Genomic DNA, 22,531 nt, shown 5'->3' with positions numbered 1-22,531 from the left:
CAAAAATTAGTATGTAGTAAAGGAAGACATAAAAACATATAAGGAAAACAAGGGACTTGGCAATCAGAGGAACTAGAGAAGAAATAATCTTGGAAATAACAGATAATTTGTTAACCAAAGGTGGATTTAGGTGATAGACTATGAAACAGCATTTGATAGAAATTTATCTATGCAGATATTTGACAGCCTGGCTTAATGTTACTTGGTGTTTTCTCCACCAAAAAATCCCTCTTGTCTATTAATGTCACTCATATCAACAAAGTTTATATTTTAAAGGGTAGAAATAGATATGGCACATAAATAAAAATAGACGTAAGATTCTTGTTCATTGCAGTTATAACCTCAAAGAAACTAATATATATTTGAGCCAGTCTGGTTGAAACCACATATCTTACTTCAGATATAGGCAGCTATAAATCTTCTATTTTTCTATGTCTAATTTAGATCACACAGTCTTAAAAGAAATCCTAAAAACATATCACATCCTTTAATGTAATAAAGACAAGGCTTATTGACTAATATGAATGTTATAACTTTACTACTCACTCAAAGAATTCAGTGAGGAGAGCAAGAGACTTACTCAAAAATATATCATTGATTTCCTGCTCATATTTTTTGTTTAAGACTCAAATTTCTAAAATCTGACTTAGCTGCAGAAACAAATTGTCATGCATCAGGACTCAGATGACTATAAGAGAGGAGGAAAAAATATTAATCACTAGTATTTCGGAATTATTTAAGAAAATATGAAAATTTATTATGTGGACATATGCATTACCCATTTATAGATACATTGATGCCGTTAGAATAAACTGTTCTTACTATGATATAATTAACCACCTCTCCACTTGGGTAGTTACATATTCATGAGTTTTAAAGAAAGAATCCTTTAAAGAATGAGCTGGAAGAAAGATACTGTATGTTTTTTTACTTAAGAGCAAAAAGCAAGTTGCACAGTAATGGGGACTTATAATACCATATAAAAAAAGAAACACAAAGGGAAGACAAGGAGGAGGAAGAGAAGGAGAAGAAAAACGACATGAAGAAACAATAAATGCAAATGTTTAATTGATATGAGAATAGAAAGTTATTCACACTGATCATTGCAGGAAAGTAGGACGTGAGGGAACAGAAAAAGTGTATTAATGTTTTCTTTATTGTTCAGCCTCATATTTTATGTATGTATTGCACATCATGTTTTTAGTTACATTCAAATGGAGTGACAGAAGTCAAAAGCAAAGAGAATGATTCAACATAAAGAAAAATTCATGTTGTGGGCAAATGTTTATCTTCAAGAATGTTCATAGTAGTGTTATATCTCAGGAACAGAATTATTAGAAATGCTGCATGTTCATCAATGGGGAACTGGTTAATTCTCTACTAATATTATGAAATACTATACATTTGATAAATTTATCAAAATTTACTTTATTACATAGAGATGTGGTCATGTCATGTCAATAAATTGATTGAACAAAAGGACTAGTAAACTAAAGAAATGTGTAGCTTAGAATTCCAAGAGGTAGCCGGGTGTTGTGGCAGGCGCCTGTAGTCCCAGCTACTCTGGAAGGCTGAGGCAAGAGAATCGCTCAAGCCCAAAAGTTGGGAGATTGCTGTGAGCTGTGAGGCCAGAGCACTCTACCAAGGATGACATAGTGAGAGTCTGTCTCAAAAAAAAAAAAAAAAATTCCAAGAGGATGGAAAGGAGATAAAAGTCTACATTTTAAAATGTTCCCAGTCGTTGCTTCTGGGCAGTGTATCATAGCTGCTGCTTATACTCTTTGTATTCTTAAATTTGTAAGAACATAAAACAGCAAATAATACTTAAACTTATTAAATAAAGTATAAAATCAGCAATACCATTTCTTCATCATCCTTCTTTTCTCATATTACTATAGGCATTAATTTGCAATTTTTCTTCTCTTAAGGCATTTTTCACTTTTCATTAGAATTCAAAGTTGCATAAAAAAATTAGTGTTTGCTCATTTACCATCTTACATTTAATAATTCCCTATATTCAATTAAGAACCTCATCTCTTAGAACTCATTATTTCTACGGTGTAATATATAAATACTCCTAAATTCCTACAGTAAAATTCTTTCACTTTCTGGCTGATAATCTCAAGGCTCCCTGACTACATTGAGTGAAAGAATGCATAGTATAATGGAAAAAGCATGGAGATAATTTCAGAAAACTCATTGAAGACAACACACCTGAATTCTCATCTAAGCTTTGTAGCTTTGATTGATCAGTTTTATAATTGCCTTTTGCTATGCCTCACCATCTCAAATACGACAAAATTGAAATAAATGACCCATAATATATTTGAACTTAAGTACATATGGCTCTTCTATAGCAACTTCACTTTAAATTATTTTTCTATTCCAACTTTATCTCAAATAAATTCCAAATTTGAGTCATACGAAATTATATCTCTTAAAAACTTTCTGAGATGACTAGAAATATCATGTTTCTGTGATGATTTCTTGAATAACTTTAATAATCATGTAGTCCTCTTTTAATACAATTTCTCTGATATTCAAATTATGCCATTTTCATGTTTTCCAAAAAACAAAACATGAATAATGTACAGTTAAGGTAATATTTCTTTCCTGAATTTACTAGATATTCATAAAATATTTTATATATAATTTTAAAAATTTCTTTTCAGCAGAAAATATTTTAAATTATAAACCAGTTGAGGACAGACGATAATCTCCCACATATCTCTACATGACCCTTATCACACACAATTATGGTATAATAACCCTCTTCAGGGAAAACATTGTAACATTTCATAATAATATCCATGGTGACCAGCACAAGATCAGTACAGAGTTGTCAACTTTAGCAAACAAAAATATAGAACATTGAACCCAGACACTTATCATCATCTGATCTTTGAAAAAACCTATCAAAAATATAAATTGGGGGAAAGATTCCCTATTTAACAAATGGTGCTGGGTGAATTGGCTGACGACTTATAGAAGACTGAAACTGGACCCACACCTTTCTCCTCTAACAAAAATTGACTGTCACTGGTTAAAGAACTTAAACTTAAGACATGAAACCATAAAAATTTTTGGAGACAGTGCAGGGGAAACACTTGAAAAAATTGGCCTGGGAGAATACTTTATGAGGAGGACCCCCCAGGCAATTGAAGCAACATCAAAAATACATTACTGGGATCTGATCAAACTAAAAAGCTTCTGCACTGCCAAGAACACAGTAAGTAAAGCAAGTAGACAGGCTTCAGAATGGGAGAGGATTTTTGCAGGTTATATTTCTGACAAAGGTCTAATAACCAGAACCCACAGAGAACTCAAACTTATTAATAAGAAAAGAACAAGTGATCCCATTTCATTGTGGGCAAGAGACATGAACAGAAGCGTCTCTGAAGAAGATAGGCACATGGCCTACAGACACAGGAAAAAGTGCTCATTATCTTTAATCATCAGAGAAATGCAAACCAAATCCACTTTGAGATATCTTCTAACTCCTGTAAGAGTAGTCTGCATCACAAAATCCCAAAACAACAGATGTTGGCATGGATGTGGAAAAAAGGGAACACTTCTGCACTGCTGGTGGGAATGCAAGCTAGTATGTTCCTTTTGGAAAGAAGTTTGGAGAATACTCAGGGATCTAAATGTAGACCTGCCATTTTATCCTGCAATTCCTCTATTAGGTGTATATCCAAAAGACCAAAAAGCAATTGGCAACAAAAATATATGCACCAAATTGTTCATTGCAGCTCAATTCATAATTGCTAAGTCTTAGAAGAAGTCCATGTGCCCATCAACCCATGAATGGATCGATAAATTGTGGTATATGTATACCATAGAATACTATGTAGCACTAAAAAAAGATGGAGACTTTACTTCTTTTTTGTTTACATGCATGGAACTGGAAAATATTCTTGGTAAAGTATCTCAGGAACTACTATAAAACCAATTTATAATCACTCATGTTTTCATATAAGAGATGAATCACAACTATAGCCCAGGATAAAGGAGGGAAGGAGAAAGGGATGGGAAGGAAGGGCGGTGGTTCGATAGAGGGAGGGTTAATAGTGGGACCACACCTACAGATCATATTGCAAGGGTACAAGTCAAATCTATCAAGTACTGAACACAAATGTCTTAACACTGTGATTAAGTAAATAAGGTGAAAGCTATGTTAATTAGTAGGATATAAGCACTCCAATTTGTACAAATAATCAACACATTGAATCCCACAAAGGCATAAATGTATTCATGATCTATGTATATATGACTTGATTAAAAAATTAAAAAATAAGAAAAAATATATAGAACATCTAGCTGAATCTGAATTTTACGTAAGCAACAGTAACTTTCACAGGAAAACTTTTATAAAATGAAAGTAGTTTTATATAAACTTGCCTACCTCCCAAACATTAAAGATTAAAGATCAATGTTTATCTAATATTCAAATTTAACTGAGCATCCTATCTTTTACTTGGCATCTTTACCCTAATCTCAATAGTGTTCTTGAAAGGAATTATTTAATGTTGATAAAAACAGAACAAATGGAACAAATTTATTGCTTCTTCTAAATTGTATACTCTCCATCATGTTAACATTTATTTACCAAGGTTTTATAACTGTGTGGAGCTTAAGTAATGGTATATTACAATAGAAATAAATAAAAATAGGAAGGATTAACAATGTTATTCTCACCGTAAAATAAAAGTAGTATCATACTACCAGAAATCTACATCAATGTTTAAATGTGTACCTATCCCTTGAGTGCCCTTGAGTTGATCTGGAAAGCTCCTGAGGGATTGAAAAGAATACTTTCAAATATGATATAAATATTTTAAAATTACCATATTTATATTAGTTGCTTCTAAATCTGAATGAGACACAAATGTCATAATTGACTAGTGTTCTGGTTCACATTTCCTTTCTATCAAAAGCATAAAGCAGGTGCTTTATAGATGGTTTAGGGAAATGTAAACGGCTTGGAATAGATCACAAGACATGAAGAAATACATACAAGGGAAGTCTGAGACTATTTATTTAATAAAATACGTTCATCCTGAACACTTAAAATGACATGTATTATTGTGTTTTATAAAAGCTGCCATTCAGAGTAAATATAGCGTTGTTTCCCTTGCCTACCTCCCAAACTCCACCCTCTTATACCAGCACTTTCTTCCCTATCTGAATCAAAACTCCAGGGAAGATTCTGTGCTTTTTTTCCCCTCAAACTTCCTAAGAACACCAGACAAAGTAACCTTTAACTATTTCATTTGACAACCCAACCCAGTGATAGAATTCTATGAGAAAGATTAAATTCTGAAGGCAATTAAGACCACACCAAAGTCTGTGTTCATTAAATGGTAACAGAATGAATATAATTGCTGTTTGCCTTAGATTCTGTGTAATACTACCTGGGTGTTCCTTTTAGGACTGAATGATCAATTTATCCACCCAGCTACAAGGAAGGCAATCCAATAAGAAGACCTGGTTAGGGTGGCGCCTGTGGCTCAAGGGGTAGGGCGCCAGTCCCATATGCCAGAGGTGGTGGGTTTAAACCCAGCCCCGGCCAAACACTGAAAAAAAAAAAAAAAAAAAAAAGAAGACCTGGTTAGATTTCAGCCCTGTTTGTAAATGGCCTCAATAGAGGAGGACCACTTCACTAAAGGTTGTGCCTCCTTCCTTCCTGGGGACAAATCTAATGTCAGCATTTTGTTGCTGTTATGCTACCTGGCCATCTCCTTGCTTTATTTGTTTGTTTTATTGCTGAGGACTAAGATCTGTGCAATAGAACAGAGTTAACTCTAAGAACCAAGCCATTGAGTTTTGGGCCCAATGGTCAATCTCTAAGAGATTCAGGTTTTCTCTATAGGTCTCTTCTTCTGAGCCCTCATCATAAATCACCCTTAAAGCTACATTCACAACAATATAGGCTTTCTCTAGAATTCACTTTCAGCTCAGGGGATTCTTGAATGTTAAACAATTATATGGAGAGAGAAAGGGAGGGAGAAAGAGAGAGTGTGAAACTCTTAAAAATCAAGATAAAAAATACAATCAAATTAGAAATGGGGAAATATCAGAACTGATGTTTTACCGAGGATATATGAAGATGACAAATGATCTTCAACATGATTCATCATAGGGAAGTGCGAATTAAAAGTACAGGGGACACATCCATTAAAATGGCTAAAATTCATGCATAATTTGGAGGATATTTTGGCAGTTACTTATAAAATTGAACATAGACATACCAAATGATCTAGCAATAGTATTTCTGGATATTTATGTAGTGAATTGAAAACTTATGCCAACACAAAACCCTACACGTGAGTGCTTATACCACCTTTGTTCATAGTCATTAAAAACTGGTGCATCCAAGATGTTCTTCAACAGAGGAATGAATAAACAATCATACACGTGCACGAGGGAATACAATTCAACATTAAAAAGAAATGCATTGAAGTGACATTAGCAAAATGGTAAACTAAAAAGACTCAAACTCTCATGCCCCACAAAAACAAAAAAAGAAGCAGAAACTAGTACATCCAATTTGGGTGGAGCTTTGTAAATCAGCCAAATGTTTACAGTACTGAAGAAAATAATCAACTAAAAAATCTGCAAACAGAAAAATTTTGTGCTATTTTTACTCACTCAGACCCATACTTCTGGAGCAGTGGCAGTCCTGGTTTTAAAGTAGTGGCAGCCCACTTCCCTCTTTCAAACCAGAGAGAGAAGAGCAGACCTCATTTGCAAAATACTGTGGACATTTGTATAAACTGACTACTGAGGAATACCAAAGGACTGAAGAAAAGCAGGCGTCTCTGTATCACCTAATTTAGAATTCAGGCAAGAAAAGAAGTGGGTACTACTAGTAAAAGCTGCAAGGTAGACCGAAATCTGCAGATATGCACTGGGGCAAGATATTTCAGGTCAGGGCATATATTGGAATACTTAAGGCTTGGAGAAGAATATGAAGCAATATTCTTTGGAAAATTATATTCAAAAGCAGCTATATATACAAGGGAACTCAGAAAGCCTGTGCATGCCCAAGCAAAATATATACTCAAAAAGATCCAGAGAAGATCTCGAGCATTCACCTCATGCTGATATCTAGGCTCAGAGCAAGACTTGCTAAATATCTTGAGTGTCAAGTCACAAAGCCAATCTGCAAAGACTTTGTTTTTAGTGTGTGTGTGTGTGTGCTCAGCTTGCAGCACTGAGGGAAAACTTCAGTGACCACACACAAGAAAGTAAATATATTTTTTGCTAAAATAGTTTGAAAATGGACTGCTTCAGCCTTCAGTAATAAAAAACAACCCAACCAACCAACCCCTGGAGAAAGGAAAGAAAATTACTTTACTTCTGATTATCAGAGTTATCACACTATAAGTTAAATACCCAATTTTCAATAAGAAATCAGAGGGCATATGAAGAAACTAGAAAATACAACTCACTGTCAAGGAACTAAATACCTATACCTGAGAGACCCCAGACATTGACCTAAATAGGCAAAGACTTTAAGCCATTACATTAAAAATGCCCAACAACCAAAGGAAAAAAAACTAAGGGAAAGCAAAAAATTATGTGTGACAAAATCAGAATATCAATAAAGAGATAAAAATTATAAAAAGAAAACAAAGAAACTGAAAGTAGAATAAATGAAAAGAAAAATGTGTTAGAGAGTTTCAACAGCAGATATGAGGAGGCAGAAGAAAGAAAAAGAAAACTAAATAGGACTACTGATTAGAGAGTCTGAGGATTAGAAAAAGGAAAGAATAAAGAAAAGTGAGCAGGGCAGCACATGTGGCTCAGTGAGTAGGGCACTGGCCCGATATACCGAGGGCAGGGGGTTCAAACCCAGCCCTGGCCAAACTGCTACAAAAATAGCTGGGCGTTGTGGCAGGTGCCTGTAGTCCCAGCTACTCAGGAAGCTGAGGCAAGAGACTCACCTAAGCCCAAGAGCTGGAGGTTGCTGTGAGCTCTGACACTACAGCACTCTATCAAGGGTGACAAAGGAAACTCTGTCTCTAAAAAAAAAAGAAGAAGAAAGAAAAGTGAACAGAGCTTATTGAATATGTGGAGCACCATCAAGTGGCTGGAAATATGCATTGTGGAAGTCTACAAAGAGGAGAGAGAGAAAAGGGGAAGAGAGGTACAAAAAGAGTGCTAAAAGAGAAAATGGCTGAAAACTTCCCAGATTTGATGAAAGGTATTAATCTATTAATCCATGAAGCTCTATAAATTCTAAGTTGAATACATTCAAAGAAACTCACTAAAAAATATTTTATAAGCAAATTTATTAAAGCCAAAGTGAAGACGGAAATCTTGAAAGCAGCAACAGACACAGGATTCCTCATGTACAAGAGATTTTTAATAAGATTATGAACTGATTTTTATCAGAAACCAGAAGCCAGACACAGCAGTTTATTTAATGTGCTAAAAAGAAAATTAAATCCCTATAAACCTACAACTATATATCTGGCAAAATTATCCTTTAAAAAACGAGGAAGAACTTAACACATTCCCAGCCAAACAGAAGCTGAAAGAGTTTGTCACTGTTAGTTCTATAACAAATGCTAACAGTCTTTTGTTGTGAAATGAAAGGGCATGATAGACAGTCACTCAAAACCTTATGAAGTAATAGAGATCTCTCACAAAAATAAATATCCAGGGCAAATATAAAAGCTAATCATTTTAATTTTGGTTTATAACTTCCCTTTTTATGTTCGACGTGATTTAAAAAACAAATGCCTTTTTAAGATATTTAGAAATCTACACAGGAGCTGACCTGATAGAGCTCCCAATGACTGAAACTGGCACAATTTAAGTAACAAAAAAAAAAAAAAATAGTATTGCATTATAACTCAACATATCAAATTCATAACTATGATGCTATACAACTATAAATAATTGAAAAATTAAGTAAATGGGAGAAAAAAAGTCAAATTTGACAAATTTCAACTACTCCCATTCCAGAAAAAAAGAGCTTAATCCATTCAAGGTGGGCTGGACTTCGTGATAGACTTCCAAAGAAAACACGGTATGGATAGCAGAAAGTGATAACTTTACAGGAGAGACCAAGCAAACTCTAAGTTACCCAAAGGAAAGGTTGATATCGCTGGTGACGCCAGGTGGATTACATGGAACCCTGATGTGGTGTGGTGAGCAGGTGACTTCAACACAGAGAAGCACAAACACATGAAACTCACAGTCCATTGAACAGCCTGTTATTTAATGGGAGCCCCAGTCATTAGTTAGCGCTAGTCATAAATAAGAGTGATCGCTTTAAACAGCTGCAGAAAAACTAGTTTTTTAAAAACCCATAACTTCAGTCTAATTATGGAAAAATAGATGAATAAAAATTGAAAGACATTCTACTAAAATCCTTACTTCCACTCTTGAAGAATAACATGTGAATCCAGAAAAGACTGAAAGGGTCACAGAGTGAACAAGACAGGGTTACATGTCACATTGAAGCCTAGATTGAACCTTAGAACAGAAAAAAAATACATTAATGGGAAAAATAATGAAATCTTACTGCAGTGGCATCTACAGTAACATACCACTGTTCAGTTGTTGGTTTGATAATGATGATATAAGATAATAATATTAAGGAAAACTCTGAGGTGAGGAAACTCTCTGAGGTATTTTACAACTTTTTTGTAAATTGAAAATTATTCAAAAATAAAAAATGTATATTTTAAAAATTATATTTAAGGACTACTCTTTTATCGTGCATTTAATACTTAGCCCCATTTCTCCTATGAAGAAAATAAAATCTATCAACAACTTTGCCGAAGTTAACTCATAACAAAGACCTTTCTGTTTGCCTAATCACTTATCAACTACTGCTTTGTTGAGTGAGTAAAACTTGGTTTGTTTTAACTCTGCTTGCGTAGCAAAAATGCAAAATATTCAATACTAACAGTTTTGACCTATTAGTTCACATTATTAAAATATTAAATGAGATAGAAAGTAAAATATAAACTTCATTGAGTTTCATGTATAAGGGAAGTCGGTAAATTTAAACCCATTTTTAATTGTTATAATCAGAAAAACAGGGCACAAAGAATATTTTAGAAAATGTAATACCACCAAGGTTGTTGTAAAGGAAAAGTTATGCTTCATAGATGGTAAACATTATATTCCCAGTAGTAATATTTTCTAAACAGTCTTCTCTTTTCCATATTTCAAATTTTGAGCATTTAAATTGATTTCTCTCATTTACTCTTCGTGCTACTGACTAAGCCTTAACTAAATAATAGGCTCTGCAATGTACTGTGACTGTTGTGTTTATGTTTATCTACATTTGTGTATTCATGAAATTAAGACAGAAAGACCAACAAAGTGAACAATGCCCATTCTGTTTTAATACCATCCTCTAAAAAACAATTTTAATTTTTTGATTCCAACTTATTTAAGTATCAATGAGATAATACCCATAAGTGCTCAGCACAGTGCTGGTATCTTTTAAAGTATTCAATAATCTGAGTGAACTACTATTAAAAATTGGAAAAGGTAATTTCTAAGATGAAATATCAGATTACAAGTAAAAGAATCACACAGAATAGGAAAGATTAAAGAATTATTGAACTACTTAGAAATAAGAGAGTATGTGAATTTCATGCTAATGAAATGATAATTATTACAAAATGTCCATGGTTAAAAATGATGAGTTGCTTTAAAATGGCTTAATAGGGAAGAGAAAGCGATAAAAAAACAGAGCATTGTTATTTTATTTAATTTTTTTGCATTGTTATTTTATTAGATAGATAGAAGCAGTGACCAGAAAGGCATAGAAACACCTGATGGACTTGCAGAGGTGAGACGCGCCCAAGTGTGCAGGGGTGCATGGCTCCTGAGTCTCATGCAGATTATTTGGAGTCTACTTTACTTATCTGTGGTGTCAGATAAAAATCCAAAATGTTTGGACACCCTGGCAGCAAATGATTTCAGGGTTTGATATTGCAATAACAATGTGGTTGAGCCTTGAGCTTGCCAAATGCCCTTTTCAGAGAAGGTCTATCATAGCTGGAGAGAGCAGGATGAAAATGAGAAATTATCATTACCAGATCAATAAGAATATATAGCTGTATGATAAATAAGATTATCCTCTTTCACCTACTCCCTAAGTTGTCCTTTGATTACATTCACTCTGTTTGAAAACTTGTGTAAAACTTTGTTTTTACATCAAAATGGGTTTTCCTGTAGTCAGAATTTCTCCCATCAGTGGAAATTTTTGGCAAATGTATCATTCTCAAATGTTTTCCTACAATAATGAAAACACACAATTGAAATATGTTTTACTAATCATGTTTTTTAAATTGTTGAAAGATAAAAACTATTTCAACCTCTTTCTAGTGAGCTGAAACCTATAAAATTAATTACATTGTCATTGTTTATCCATTACTCCATAGGAGATGCTACCTCAGACTTGAAGAGGAAGCTGACATGCTTCTGTTGTTTATAATGGGGTGGGGAGAGGGAATAAAATATCATCAAAGCCTAAAGTTCAGATTATGTATAATCAATATTCATGCTAGAATGACTTGAAAAACAGATTTTTAAATGATCATTATATGGGACAAAACAATAAAGCAATTGATTTTAGATATACATTATTTTAAATGAACTAGAGTTTGCTAGTAAACCAGAGAAAGCTAATAAACCTTAACAATCTCTTTTTTCAGAGCCCTCTTCTAATAAATGTGGGGAATGACTGCCTATCAGTATTTTTACCTAGCCAATATTATAGTAGTTCAGAACACGGATTTAAATATCTCAATAGGTACAGTTTCTATTTAGAGCCCCAAACATTGGTGTCTATTGAATTATATTTAGAATCTCAGTGTTTGCTGGTGGTAGTGGTGACAGTGGTCTTTATTTATTTTTAATGTACAGTGTTTGCTTGGATTCTGTGCAAAACGAGAATGGCCCTTCGAATTATCTTGCTCATTCATCTCCTCTGTTAAAAAACTGCACATTTCTCAGTAATAAAGAGTGCAAATGGGTAAAGTCTGAAGCTCAAATGTGAATTGTTTTCTCACACCTTTACAAGTAGCGGAAAAAATACTGAAGCCTACCAGGGGCTAGGTAAGTAGAGCAGGCAGATAAGATGTAGAAGAATCCAGATCAAACACATCTGTTCCACTTGCCCACTGGGGCTTACATCTTCTATTTGGACCAAAGACCCTGGCCAGAAGAAACGCCACTGCGTTGACTCAGGTATCCATATCTACAGCTATTATTCTTAGCATATCTTATTGTTACCAAAACACAAAGAATGGACATTTTTTTAAAAATCCAGTCAATGTAATCTTGCAGGCTAATGAACTGATCAATTCAAACTTTAAAAATACTTTAAAAGGTGAATTGTTGCTTCTGTTTCATGACTTAATTGAATATAACAGTTCTGTTAAAAAATATTTCAGTGTATCTCTCGGATTGAACAAATGTGTTAATAGAGCAAAATGGTCACATCAATGATGGTAGGATTACAGTATTTAAATAATGATTTAATTAAGTTTGTATTTTTCTTATCCATAGAATAATATGATTCTCTATTGCAAATCTATACCTAGATTTAGCTTATTTATGTGTTATGGCTCCCAAATTTCTGAGGCAGACATGATAAAGAATTTTTAAAGGAATTATTTTTCTGCACAATCATGCTTTCTTATGGGATATTTTTGACAAGAAATTATTGAATGTTTTAAGGTTAATGTTTATGTACATACAGAGACCTATATATTTTAATTACATTATAAAATATATCAATTTAGGTAATTGCCTGAGGAATAAATATATGTAGAAAGTGTTTAATGTGATGACACACTGGCAAACCAGTGAGTGTAGAAATTATTAAAATTTTATGTAGTTGGAATCCTATTCCATATAAAATTCTTTGATCATAAAAAATTTAAAATGCTTGTCACAAGTTAATTATCTTTTCAAAGTATTTGCAAGAAAATTAATGCTTCCAAAAAAATTGGTTGCCGTTTGTGTATGTTTTCATATATTATGCACTTAATATATGGACATAATACATAACCCATAGGACATCTTCATCAATTTTGTTCCTAGGTGTAGGGCATTTATTTCTAACATATTGGAGGAGGCAGCAGCAGTCAATTAGAAAGTTATGGGAAGCTAATTGTCCTAAAGAAAATACTAATAACAAGGCTGATGACAAATAGAAAAAAAAATAGCAGAAACCATGAAAGAAAAAAATTATAATAATCGATTATATAACGTTATTTATCTTTACAATACAACTGAGTTATAAAACTTTTTGTTATTTTCTGGATGGGGCAATTTTTCAGTGACATGTTTCACATATCACAACATTTCTATCATTTTTAGTTGAAGTAAATAACATTTAATAAACTCCAAGTACTACTTGAAATGATAATAGTCAAAGACCTATAGAAAGATGTTGAGAACTGGAATTTTTAGAATAGTAAAATATTAATTATGTGGGGTGAAACATCTCAGTTAGAATAAAACTTCAAATGAAAAAAATTCAGGCATCAGTAGCTGAATGGCATGGAATACTGAACTCAATGATGTGCAGAGAATCCAGAGAGGCTAAAACATGAAAACTTTTTTTTAATAAACTGCTAATTTGTGTCTTCTAGAATCTTACCTCAAAAGCTTTTAGATATGAGTGAAAACTGCCCAACATATACAGAACTAAAGCATCTTCCTGCCGTGAGGAAGATGCCAAAGAATAGTAAGTACTTTTTCTCTCCTATCCTTACTGAAAGAGTCCTCATGTCATTTTCTGTTCTCTGTTAAACAATTTCCCTAAAGAGTTTCATTCCAATTTAACATATATGCTATGTCTAACTTACTCCTAAAATGTTGTTATCTGTAAGAAATTTACTTAATAAACTTTACATTGTAAAAAGAAAAGAACTGCATAGATTTCATTTATTAGGAAAGAATTGCATTATCTTTCTTACATGTATTAATAGCTTACATGTTTTTGGAGAAATAGTGTGAATATAAAGCAGTATTTAAATCCCTATTTTAATCTCCAGAGAAAAAAAAGCAGGAAGAGCAGCATATTTACTCAAAAGTGAAATCATATCCTTCACACTCCAATCTTAGAAGATCTGAATTATCCCAAAATAAAGGTAAAGTGATATAGAGGACAGACCTTCACCATCCTCCAATGTCTTGGCCTGTGTGTATGTGATTAAAGTAACAAGACAGAAACCACTGTCTTGCATCACTGAGTTAGCTTTCGCAGTTTCATGAGTTTGTTTAAACTATATCTAAAAAACGTTTTTTTTTAATTATTTATTTATTTTGCAGTTTTTGGCCAGGGCTGGGTTTGAACCCACCACCTCCGGCATATGGGGCCAGCACCCTACCCCTTTGAGCCACAGGCGCCGCCCATCTAAAAAACTTTTAATGAAAAAATTTTAATGAAAAGGAAATGCAGACAACCAAATATCCAAGCTTAGATGTTCCAGAGAATGAATGTGGTTTGGTTGCTACAAACGTATATTCATTACTAATCAAGTCAAATAGGAAAATTATTTCTTTTCCATTTATTTAGAAGCAGTTGTGAATCTCATGTTACCATGGACTCATTCTGAGCAATTTCTAGAAATTATACTTGATTAGCACTTTGTGATTAGAATTTCTTCTGTGCATAACTGTAGCTATTCCTCTTAATGAAGAACAGTAGGAGACAGCAATGAGAAAACCGTGGGTGTTTACACAAGTACGATAGCATCTGATATTTATATAATAATGACTATCTTCTGATGGGGAGTCAAGACAAGTCATATATTGATTATTCTGGTAAGGGACTAGGAGCACAGCCCAGAGATCAGTTCAATGTTGCTTCAACCAGCCGGTATCTCTTTCCATTTACAATGTTTGAAGACATTGAAGAGTCAGGGTCATAAATTTATGAGAACGTCTCCCTCTAATCCCTGCCAGCAATTCCGTTTTGGCCCATCTGTTCCCCTCAGCTTCTCTCTCTCTCTGGCAGGGTCTTCAGTTCCATTTGCCTGGCGTCTCACTGTAGTGATTCTTGGTGTCTCCTGTTTCTGCCTCCTTTTAACAACTGGAGTCTTGGGATACATGGGTAAGTTACTGCATGTACATTTGTGGTATAAACCACAGCTCTCCTTCTTAAGGAACTATTGTTTTCCCTAGTCTTTTTTTCCTGCTAGGTTCACATCTCTATCTCCATTTGTACCCAGGCAACCCTCCCACCTTCACTGCTAATGTAGTCACTTGACCATTTATAAAGTTCCTCCAAGTATCCAATGTCCATTAGTTACAAGGCACAGATCATATACAGGCAATTACCAGAAAAAGCAATACTCAGGGTTGTATTCATGATAGATCATGCTGTGTACACATCAATTTTCTCCTTCCTTGGCACCTTCTTTTGAAAATTCTATTGGTTGTCCTTCCATACTGCCATTCTGCTGCTCAAATTCATCCTTAAATTTTTTATTCTCATAAACAACTGATATAAGCCAGTAATGCCTGTACTCTCTACTATTACTGTACTCTCTCTAAAGACTTTCAAAATCTTAATTAAACTACCAAGCAATTTTTTCAATGTTTCAATTTTTTCAAATGATAGCATCATTCAAATGGCCAGAAGCCACGATATTCGTTCTATATTGAATGGAGTGAATATATTCACAATATATTCATACTATACTGAATAATGTTCAAACTCTTTTTACTTACATTTGACTTATGCATTATAATTTTATTCAAATAATTCTAAGATTTACTCAATATATTCAACTGGCTTCAAATAATTCTAAATCACTTGCTTTTCCTCTCATGTTCTCTACATTTCTCTCTCCTAACACATTTGTTTATGTGGTTCCTTCATCTGGACAGTCTTCCTCATGCACATCTTTCTGTGGAAATCATGCCCAATCCTTAAGACACATCTTACAGGACATTGAGGACTTGTCTAAGTTTTCTGATTATTTAGATTATAGTGCTCTTTCTAAAATTCCAACTTTGCCTATTAGGAATTCTTTTACTTGATGCCTATATTCCTTTGACTCATCCCCATCATTTGAAGCATGGTCCTCTTTTCTGACACTGCCATATGCTTCCATGACCACATGAACTCACCTTGTGTATTTCCTACCCATCTTAGAATCAACCATTTTCAACATTCTCCATGTTCCTTTTATTGCTGAATGGAATTATGCAAGATTTGATCAATGGCTGTAGTTTTTCTTTTTGAAAGAAAAAAGTCAAAATAACCATGAAAGAGGCTAAAGAACTTGCATTATTTACTTTGAGACTTACCATAATGTCATAATAGTTGATATATTGTGGCATTGTTGAAAAAAGATACTCAAATGGAATAGAGAATATAGACATTAATACATACATAAATTGTCAATGTATTTTTGACAAAAGTCTTATTATTTCTTTCTTTCTTTTTTTTTTTTTTTTGTTGGAGACAAAGAGTTTCACTATGTTTCCCTGGGTGTTATGCTGTGGCATCACAGCTCACGGCAATCTCAAACTCTTGGGTTTAAGCGATTCTCTTGCCTCAGCCTCCCAAGTAGCTGGGACTACAGGCACCCACCACAATGCCCAGATATTTTTTGGTTGCAGTTGTTATTGTTGTTTGGCAGGCCTGCACTGGATTCGAACCCACCAGCTCCAATGTATGTGGCTGGTGCCCTAGCTGCTGAGCTATAGGCAATGAGCCATCTTATTATGTTTCAATAGAAGAATATTGCTTTCAAAAAGTGGTACTAAAATAATTAGATATGTAAAGAGAAAAAAAGGCTCAACCCTTACCTTGCACCATATACAAATTAACTTGATATGGAATATACAATTCAGTGTAAAGTTAAAACTTCTAGAAGAAAATATAGGATGAAATATATCAGCCTTCGGACAATTGAAGATTTCTTGGGAGATCTAAATAAAAACTCCTCTATGTGGAGAGCCATGGTAGATCTATAGATACAACATAATTCTAATGAAAAAAGTCTGGAGTTGTGTAACAGACTTCATAATGATTGAGGGAATTAGTTGCTGTAGCAGAATATTGATATTTACTGGTATTTCTCAAGGGTATTGGTATGAAAAATAAAAATGTGCAGACTACTGCATGCTTTAGCTGAAATTCAATTAGTGTTCATATAAAATTCTTTGCATGAAAGTGAAAACTTGGTTTTCATTTCAAGCCTTTACAACTCCCCCCCTAAAATCCCTTATACACACCATATCTTCTGGATCTATGGACTAACTTTAGACTGTCCTAATATATCACATCTTCCTCCATTTCTCTAATTTTGAAAATTGGCTCCAGCAATCTGAAATTCTATAGTCTTTCCTCTTCATTTTTCTACATCTTTCCCATCATGAGCCAAAAGAAAATTTAGATCATCCTTAATTCTGTGAAGTGTTACTGAGTTGTCACCTATTTCAGAAGCTAATTCTAGTCAGTCGACTCTTCTAAGAACCAATGTGTGATTCCCTCTTTTACATCACTCATAAGATATGCTAATTACATAGTCTCCATAGTATGACAAGTGGGCTATTTGAGGATAAAAGCTTTGCATCGTTACATTATTCTGTCATCAGGTTGAGTAAGATGTCTTGTCATTAATGTCTTTTCATAAGGGTGTAAATCATATGGAAAGATGCCTTAAACAACAGAAATAAAAATGGTCCTCATCCCTAAAAATTAAATGACATATTAAAGTTAAAATTGTGCCCTTCATTCATTCCCATGTTACGTTTTCCCCAAGCTAACAATGTAGAGTAAAGTTTTCCAGGTTTGTCCGGCTGCCCAATCACAGGAGGCTCCTTTGAAAAATGTAACAACAGTTCCCAATTCCATACTGGAAAACATGGCTTTCACAGAGATACCATACACCCCAGGTATGTGAGTGTGCTTTCAAGGCAGAGACCAACATGACTCTCACTGGTTTCCCTCAGCCCCCCCATATCCTACCCCAACTGGGTTTCCTTATCCAGTGAACTGCTTGTGCAGTCCAGTTTTCATTCTCATTTTGTTGAAAAAGTAACTAATTCCCAGAGGTTAGAGTTTTCTGCATGCAAGATAATTGTATTCTTTTACTTTATGGTTGCCCTAAGTAATAATTTTGCTACCAGAAAACCCCCCTAAAATCCACACTTTCTATTCTCAAATCATTGCTATACCCTATAGTGTGGGTATGTAGACCAGGTACTAAGCGGAGAGCTGCTCTGTACTCAGGGTTTACACAGTAGCTGTTTCTCACTAGGAAGTCCTTCAGGCAGACATTGTACAGGAAAACGCTATCTTTGTTAGAAAGATAACAAAGAAAATTGTTAGAAAATTTTAACAATACTGTGCATAGACTTGGAGAAATATAAGTTATGTGATGATCTCCACAGAGCAAGGCTCTTTCAAAAGGCACAGATGAAGTCCATCAGTCTCACAAAATAAATGTTTATTAGAAGGACTGGAAAGACACCTCCATCTCTCATCCCCAGAGGTCCTCCCAGAACTCACACTCAGTGGTCTCTGGGGAACTTATTTTGTTTTCTAGGAAGTGAGTGCATCACATGTAAACATAAGTGGTCGTGTTGTGGAGAGGACTGCTATTATTTTTCATGTGATCTGAAGGACTTTCAAGAAAGCAGGAAATTCTGCAACCAAATGAACTCTACACTTCTTAAGATAGAAGATGAAAAAGAGCTGGTGATGCATTTAAAATTAAAGATTCTACTTTATATTAACTTTGAACTCAGACTAGTTTTCTATGTAAAATGAATGAAATATTGTATAGTCTTATAATTGTGTCTTGTTTGGAATTATAGAATTAAAGTAGACAAGGTATTTGTCATTATTCTTGCACAAAAAATGTATTTCAACATTTCAGGTTAAATATAATCTTTTGATATCCTCTCAAAAATAAGTTCATACACACTAAGTATCACTCGACTCTCTGTGCCTTTCCAATCATCCATGTACTTTACCTTCAACAACTCAGAAATAGCTATAAAAACATGAACTAAAAATACATCAAGAAAACAAAGGAAAATTTGAGAACAAAAGGAAGATATTGGTAGTTTTAATTAATTTCCTTTTTACTCCATTAAAATTGCAATTGTTCATGTCATGAAGAAACATGCTTTAGAAAACAAGAGAAAGGGCTTATATGAAAATGTGGCATTTTGTAAATTTGCCAGGTAGGAGTATGAATGTGCAATTTATCTCTGCTTAACATAAATAACAATCTCATTTACTCAGAATACTTATTGGAATCTCTTAGGTAAGAAATATGGAATTTATATAGACAGTAGAGGATTTCAGAAACACTTCTGTAAGTATCAGCATACTGCCAAAAACTGTTAAGGAAACATTAAAGAAGTAAGAGATTCTGACCCATAGAACTATTGGCTTTTTATGGAAGTGTCTTACCCTAACTTACTCACTGTCATCCTCTTTATAGACTTATAGATTATCAGAAAAATGTTGTAAAAGGCATTGTATTTATTAAGCCACTGATAATGTATCCTTTAACTTCTGACATCCTAAATTGGGGTCTGTGGAATATAGAGGATATAAGAATAAGTTTGAGTCTACAATCCTTAACATTTTCTAAAGAGTATCATCATTGAGAAATAAAATCATCTGTGAAAACCCTGAAATTGAATGTCAAATGTCTGTCTAAACTGATGGTATATTTGGGAGGCATAGATAGTCAAAGCTTTCATTATGTTGTCAAAGCAGTAGGAATCAAAATTAAAATTGAAATTGAAAATAAAAACACAATAGAGAAAATAGGATTCACAATCACAAACTTCATTTTAACTCCTTTTTCACGTTACTTGTGTAAATAGATCAACTACGGCATCAGTTTCCTCATTTGGAAAAAGTGGGGATCAGGTAGAAAAACTGGCTACTTTAACTTCCTAATATATTTGGGAAGAGCAAGTGAGACAATATGTGGACAAGCTTTGTAAAACTAAAATTTGGATGAATATTGCTTGTTTTTATACCTGTCAAGAAATTATTCATCCAGCTTTGTAAAACACTCCATCTAATGAAGAAAAATTATTTTCTCGGGATGCTCATGTCACAAGAAATAATCACAGAATTTGTAGAAACAAAATATAAAACAACATTGTTAGAAATATCATAGCTATCACACCTGGACCCTAAGAGTCAAACCAAACTGCTCAGACCTCATCTTTGAGCCACAAAAATAAGTTTCAAAGGAAAAATAAGATTTCAGCCTGAGTTTAAATAAACATAGGTAAATTGAGTATCATTTTAGTCTTTTTTATAACTCTCCATTTAATAAAAGATCAGTAACTGAGATGTCATTATTTTATAACTTAAAGAGAATCTGGGTGAAGTTGGTCTTAACACTTTTTGATATTCACATTAATTAAAGTTAATATTAATAAGATTATTACTTCATTTGAGAACATAAAAAAATTCTTACTCATAAATAATTCTCCATTTATCACAGAACTTCATCCAAAACCAAGTATCTTCTCTCTGGTGGACTGGATTGTCCCGTAAAGGAGCGAGCAGTTCCTGGACATGGGAGGATAACTCAACGCCCCTTCCCAAACTGTAAGTATCTGACGTAGATAATAGCTAATAAATTTTATAATCACTGATGCCATTTTATAGTCCTGAAGACATAGGAAAGAAATATACATATATGGGCAGCACCTGTGGCTCAAAGGAGTAGGGCGCTGGCCCCATATACCGGAGGTGGCGGGTTCAAACCCAGCCCCGGCCAAAAACTGCAAAAAAAAAAAAAAAGAAGAAATATACATATACGTATTTATACATACATACATATACACATGGACAGACATATAAATGTACATGCACATATACAGCCTTGTGCACACACAGTCACACTTCCAAAGGACCGAAGCTCAATATCTCCATACAAGTACACCAAGAAGGAGTGGAGACTTCTCCGTGTCAATCCCATGTCGAGATTCCCTGTAAGGTGCTCTAGGAATGCTTATGGCGCCAAAAGGCAATCCCTCTAAGAAAACAAAAATGCACCACCTTAACTTTGCACCAATACCTCCTATGTCTGCATTAATAAATGTATGTTTTACAGTATGTAATTGCTTTTATTTTAGTTTCACTGATTGGGATGAGTCAAAACATGGAAACTGTGGCATTATAAGAGGAACAAGCATGGCCGTTTCTGATTGTTTCCGACACATGCACTTTATCTGTGAGAAGAAAATTACTTGTCTTGCTATCTCAGATGAAAACAACATCAACAACGGAAGACAGATACAATGATGTTTCCTTACGAAAATTCAGACCCAGGTGGCACCTGTGGGTCAAAGGAGTAGGGCGCCAGCCCCATATGCCAGAGGTGGCAGGTTCAAACCCAGCCCTGGCCAAAAACTACAAACAAAAAAAGAAACTCAGACCCTTTGAAGTTCTAGAGTCTTCATTCACAATCATGTACATGTTGGCCAGTCATTAATGAAATAGTAAGTGGTAATTAAAGGCATCATTCTTACAAAATTTTGTATACATTTCTATTTTATATCTTACCTTTTTTGTGAGAGCTGCACCACACCTAATAACCATGTCTTTGCTGGTAAGTCAAAATGTCCAGAGTCTTAGTTTCCCAAACAGTAAATGAACTTTCAAACTGTTTTCCAGAGGAACCCATACCATTTTGCATTCCCGCCAACAGTATATGAAAATTCCATTTGCTTGCATCCTTCCACCCTTATATATTGTCAGCTTACAAAACCATTTTAATAAAATGTAGTACAAATTAGCTATGACTTTAACTTGTATTTTCCTGCCAAATAATGATATTAAGCATCTTTTCATATATGATTTTGTCAACCATAACTACTAAGTAGGATATGATAGACACCCTTAGAGTACAGGGAGTGGACAGTGACTGGGAAGAACAGGAGGGCGTCTGGGTGGCGGGCACTCTGTAATGATCTCTTCAGCTATGCAGTTACGTTTTTTTGTACATTTCTCTTTGTACATTTTATGTCACATCTTTAAAAGGCTTAATGAAGGGAGAGAGAGCCTGCCCCAGATTCCTACTGCTTGGGCACACATACCAGCTTTCCAGCTTTTGCAACTTCAGGGAATTTACCTAATAGCTGTGGTCCTCAACTTCTTATCTGTAAAGTGGAGACAGCAATCCAATGTATTTCATAAGAATTGTTGTAACGATTAGAGTAATATTGGAATCTTGCTCAGACGCCAAGCACTTTCTAACATCTGGAACACAGTAGATGCTAACCAACGGCTAAATCCTGCTATTGTTTTTATTAGTGGTATCATTGCTGGTTTATTTGTTCAGAGGCATTGTAAACTGCCATTAGATTTCTGCTGTGTTTATAAATCCACTGTGGATCTCCATACAGAGGAGTTTTTATTTAGGTCTCCCAAGAAATCTTTAAATATCCTGAGGCGGACATATTTCCTTCTAGAAGTTTCAAGTTCATATTGAATTCTATACTCAATAGCAAGTTAATTTGTGTATGGTGCAAGGTAAGGATT

General features: G+C 34.2%; 1 protein-coding gene across 1 annotated transcript; it reads left to right on the top strand.

The window, feature by feature from the left end:
- The first annotated feature begins 13,641 nt into the window (after positions 1-13,641).
- On the top strand, positions 13,642-21,706 carry LOC128562113 (natural killer cells antigen CD94-like). Its single transcript, XM_053556730.1, has 6 exons — positions 13,642-13,732; positions 15,008-15,103; positions 17,788-17,901; positions 18,555-18,706; positions 20,487-20,593; positions 21,124-21,706. The coding sequence occupies exons 1-6, from the start codon at positions 13,663-13,665 to the stop codon at positions 21,290-21,292; spliced, it is 708 nt and encodes a 235-aa protein (XP_053412705.1). The 5' UTR covers positions 13,642-13,662; the 3' UTR covers positions 21,293-21,706.
- The last annotated feature ends 825 nt before the right edge of the window (positions 21,707-22,531 follow it).

Source organism: Nycticebus coucang, chromosome 12, assembly GCF_027406575.1.
Source record: "Nycticebus coucang isolate mNycCou1 chromosome 12, mNycCou1.pri, whole genome shotgun sequence".
Taxonomy (NCBI): Eukaryota; Metazoa; Chordata; class Mammalia; order Primates; family Lorisidae; genus Nycticebus; species Nycticebus coucang.
Note: the sequence above shows the minus strand (reverse complement) of the source record. Positions and strands in the feature narration are given on the sequence as shown.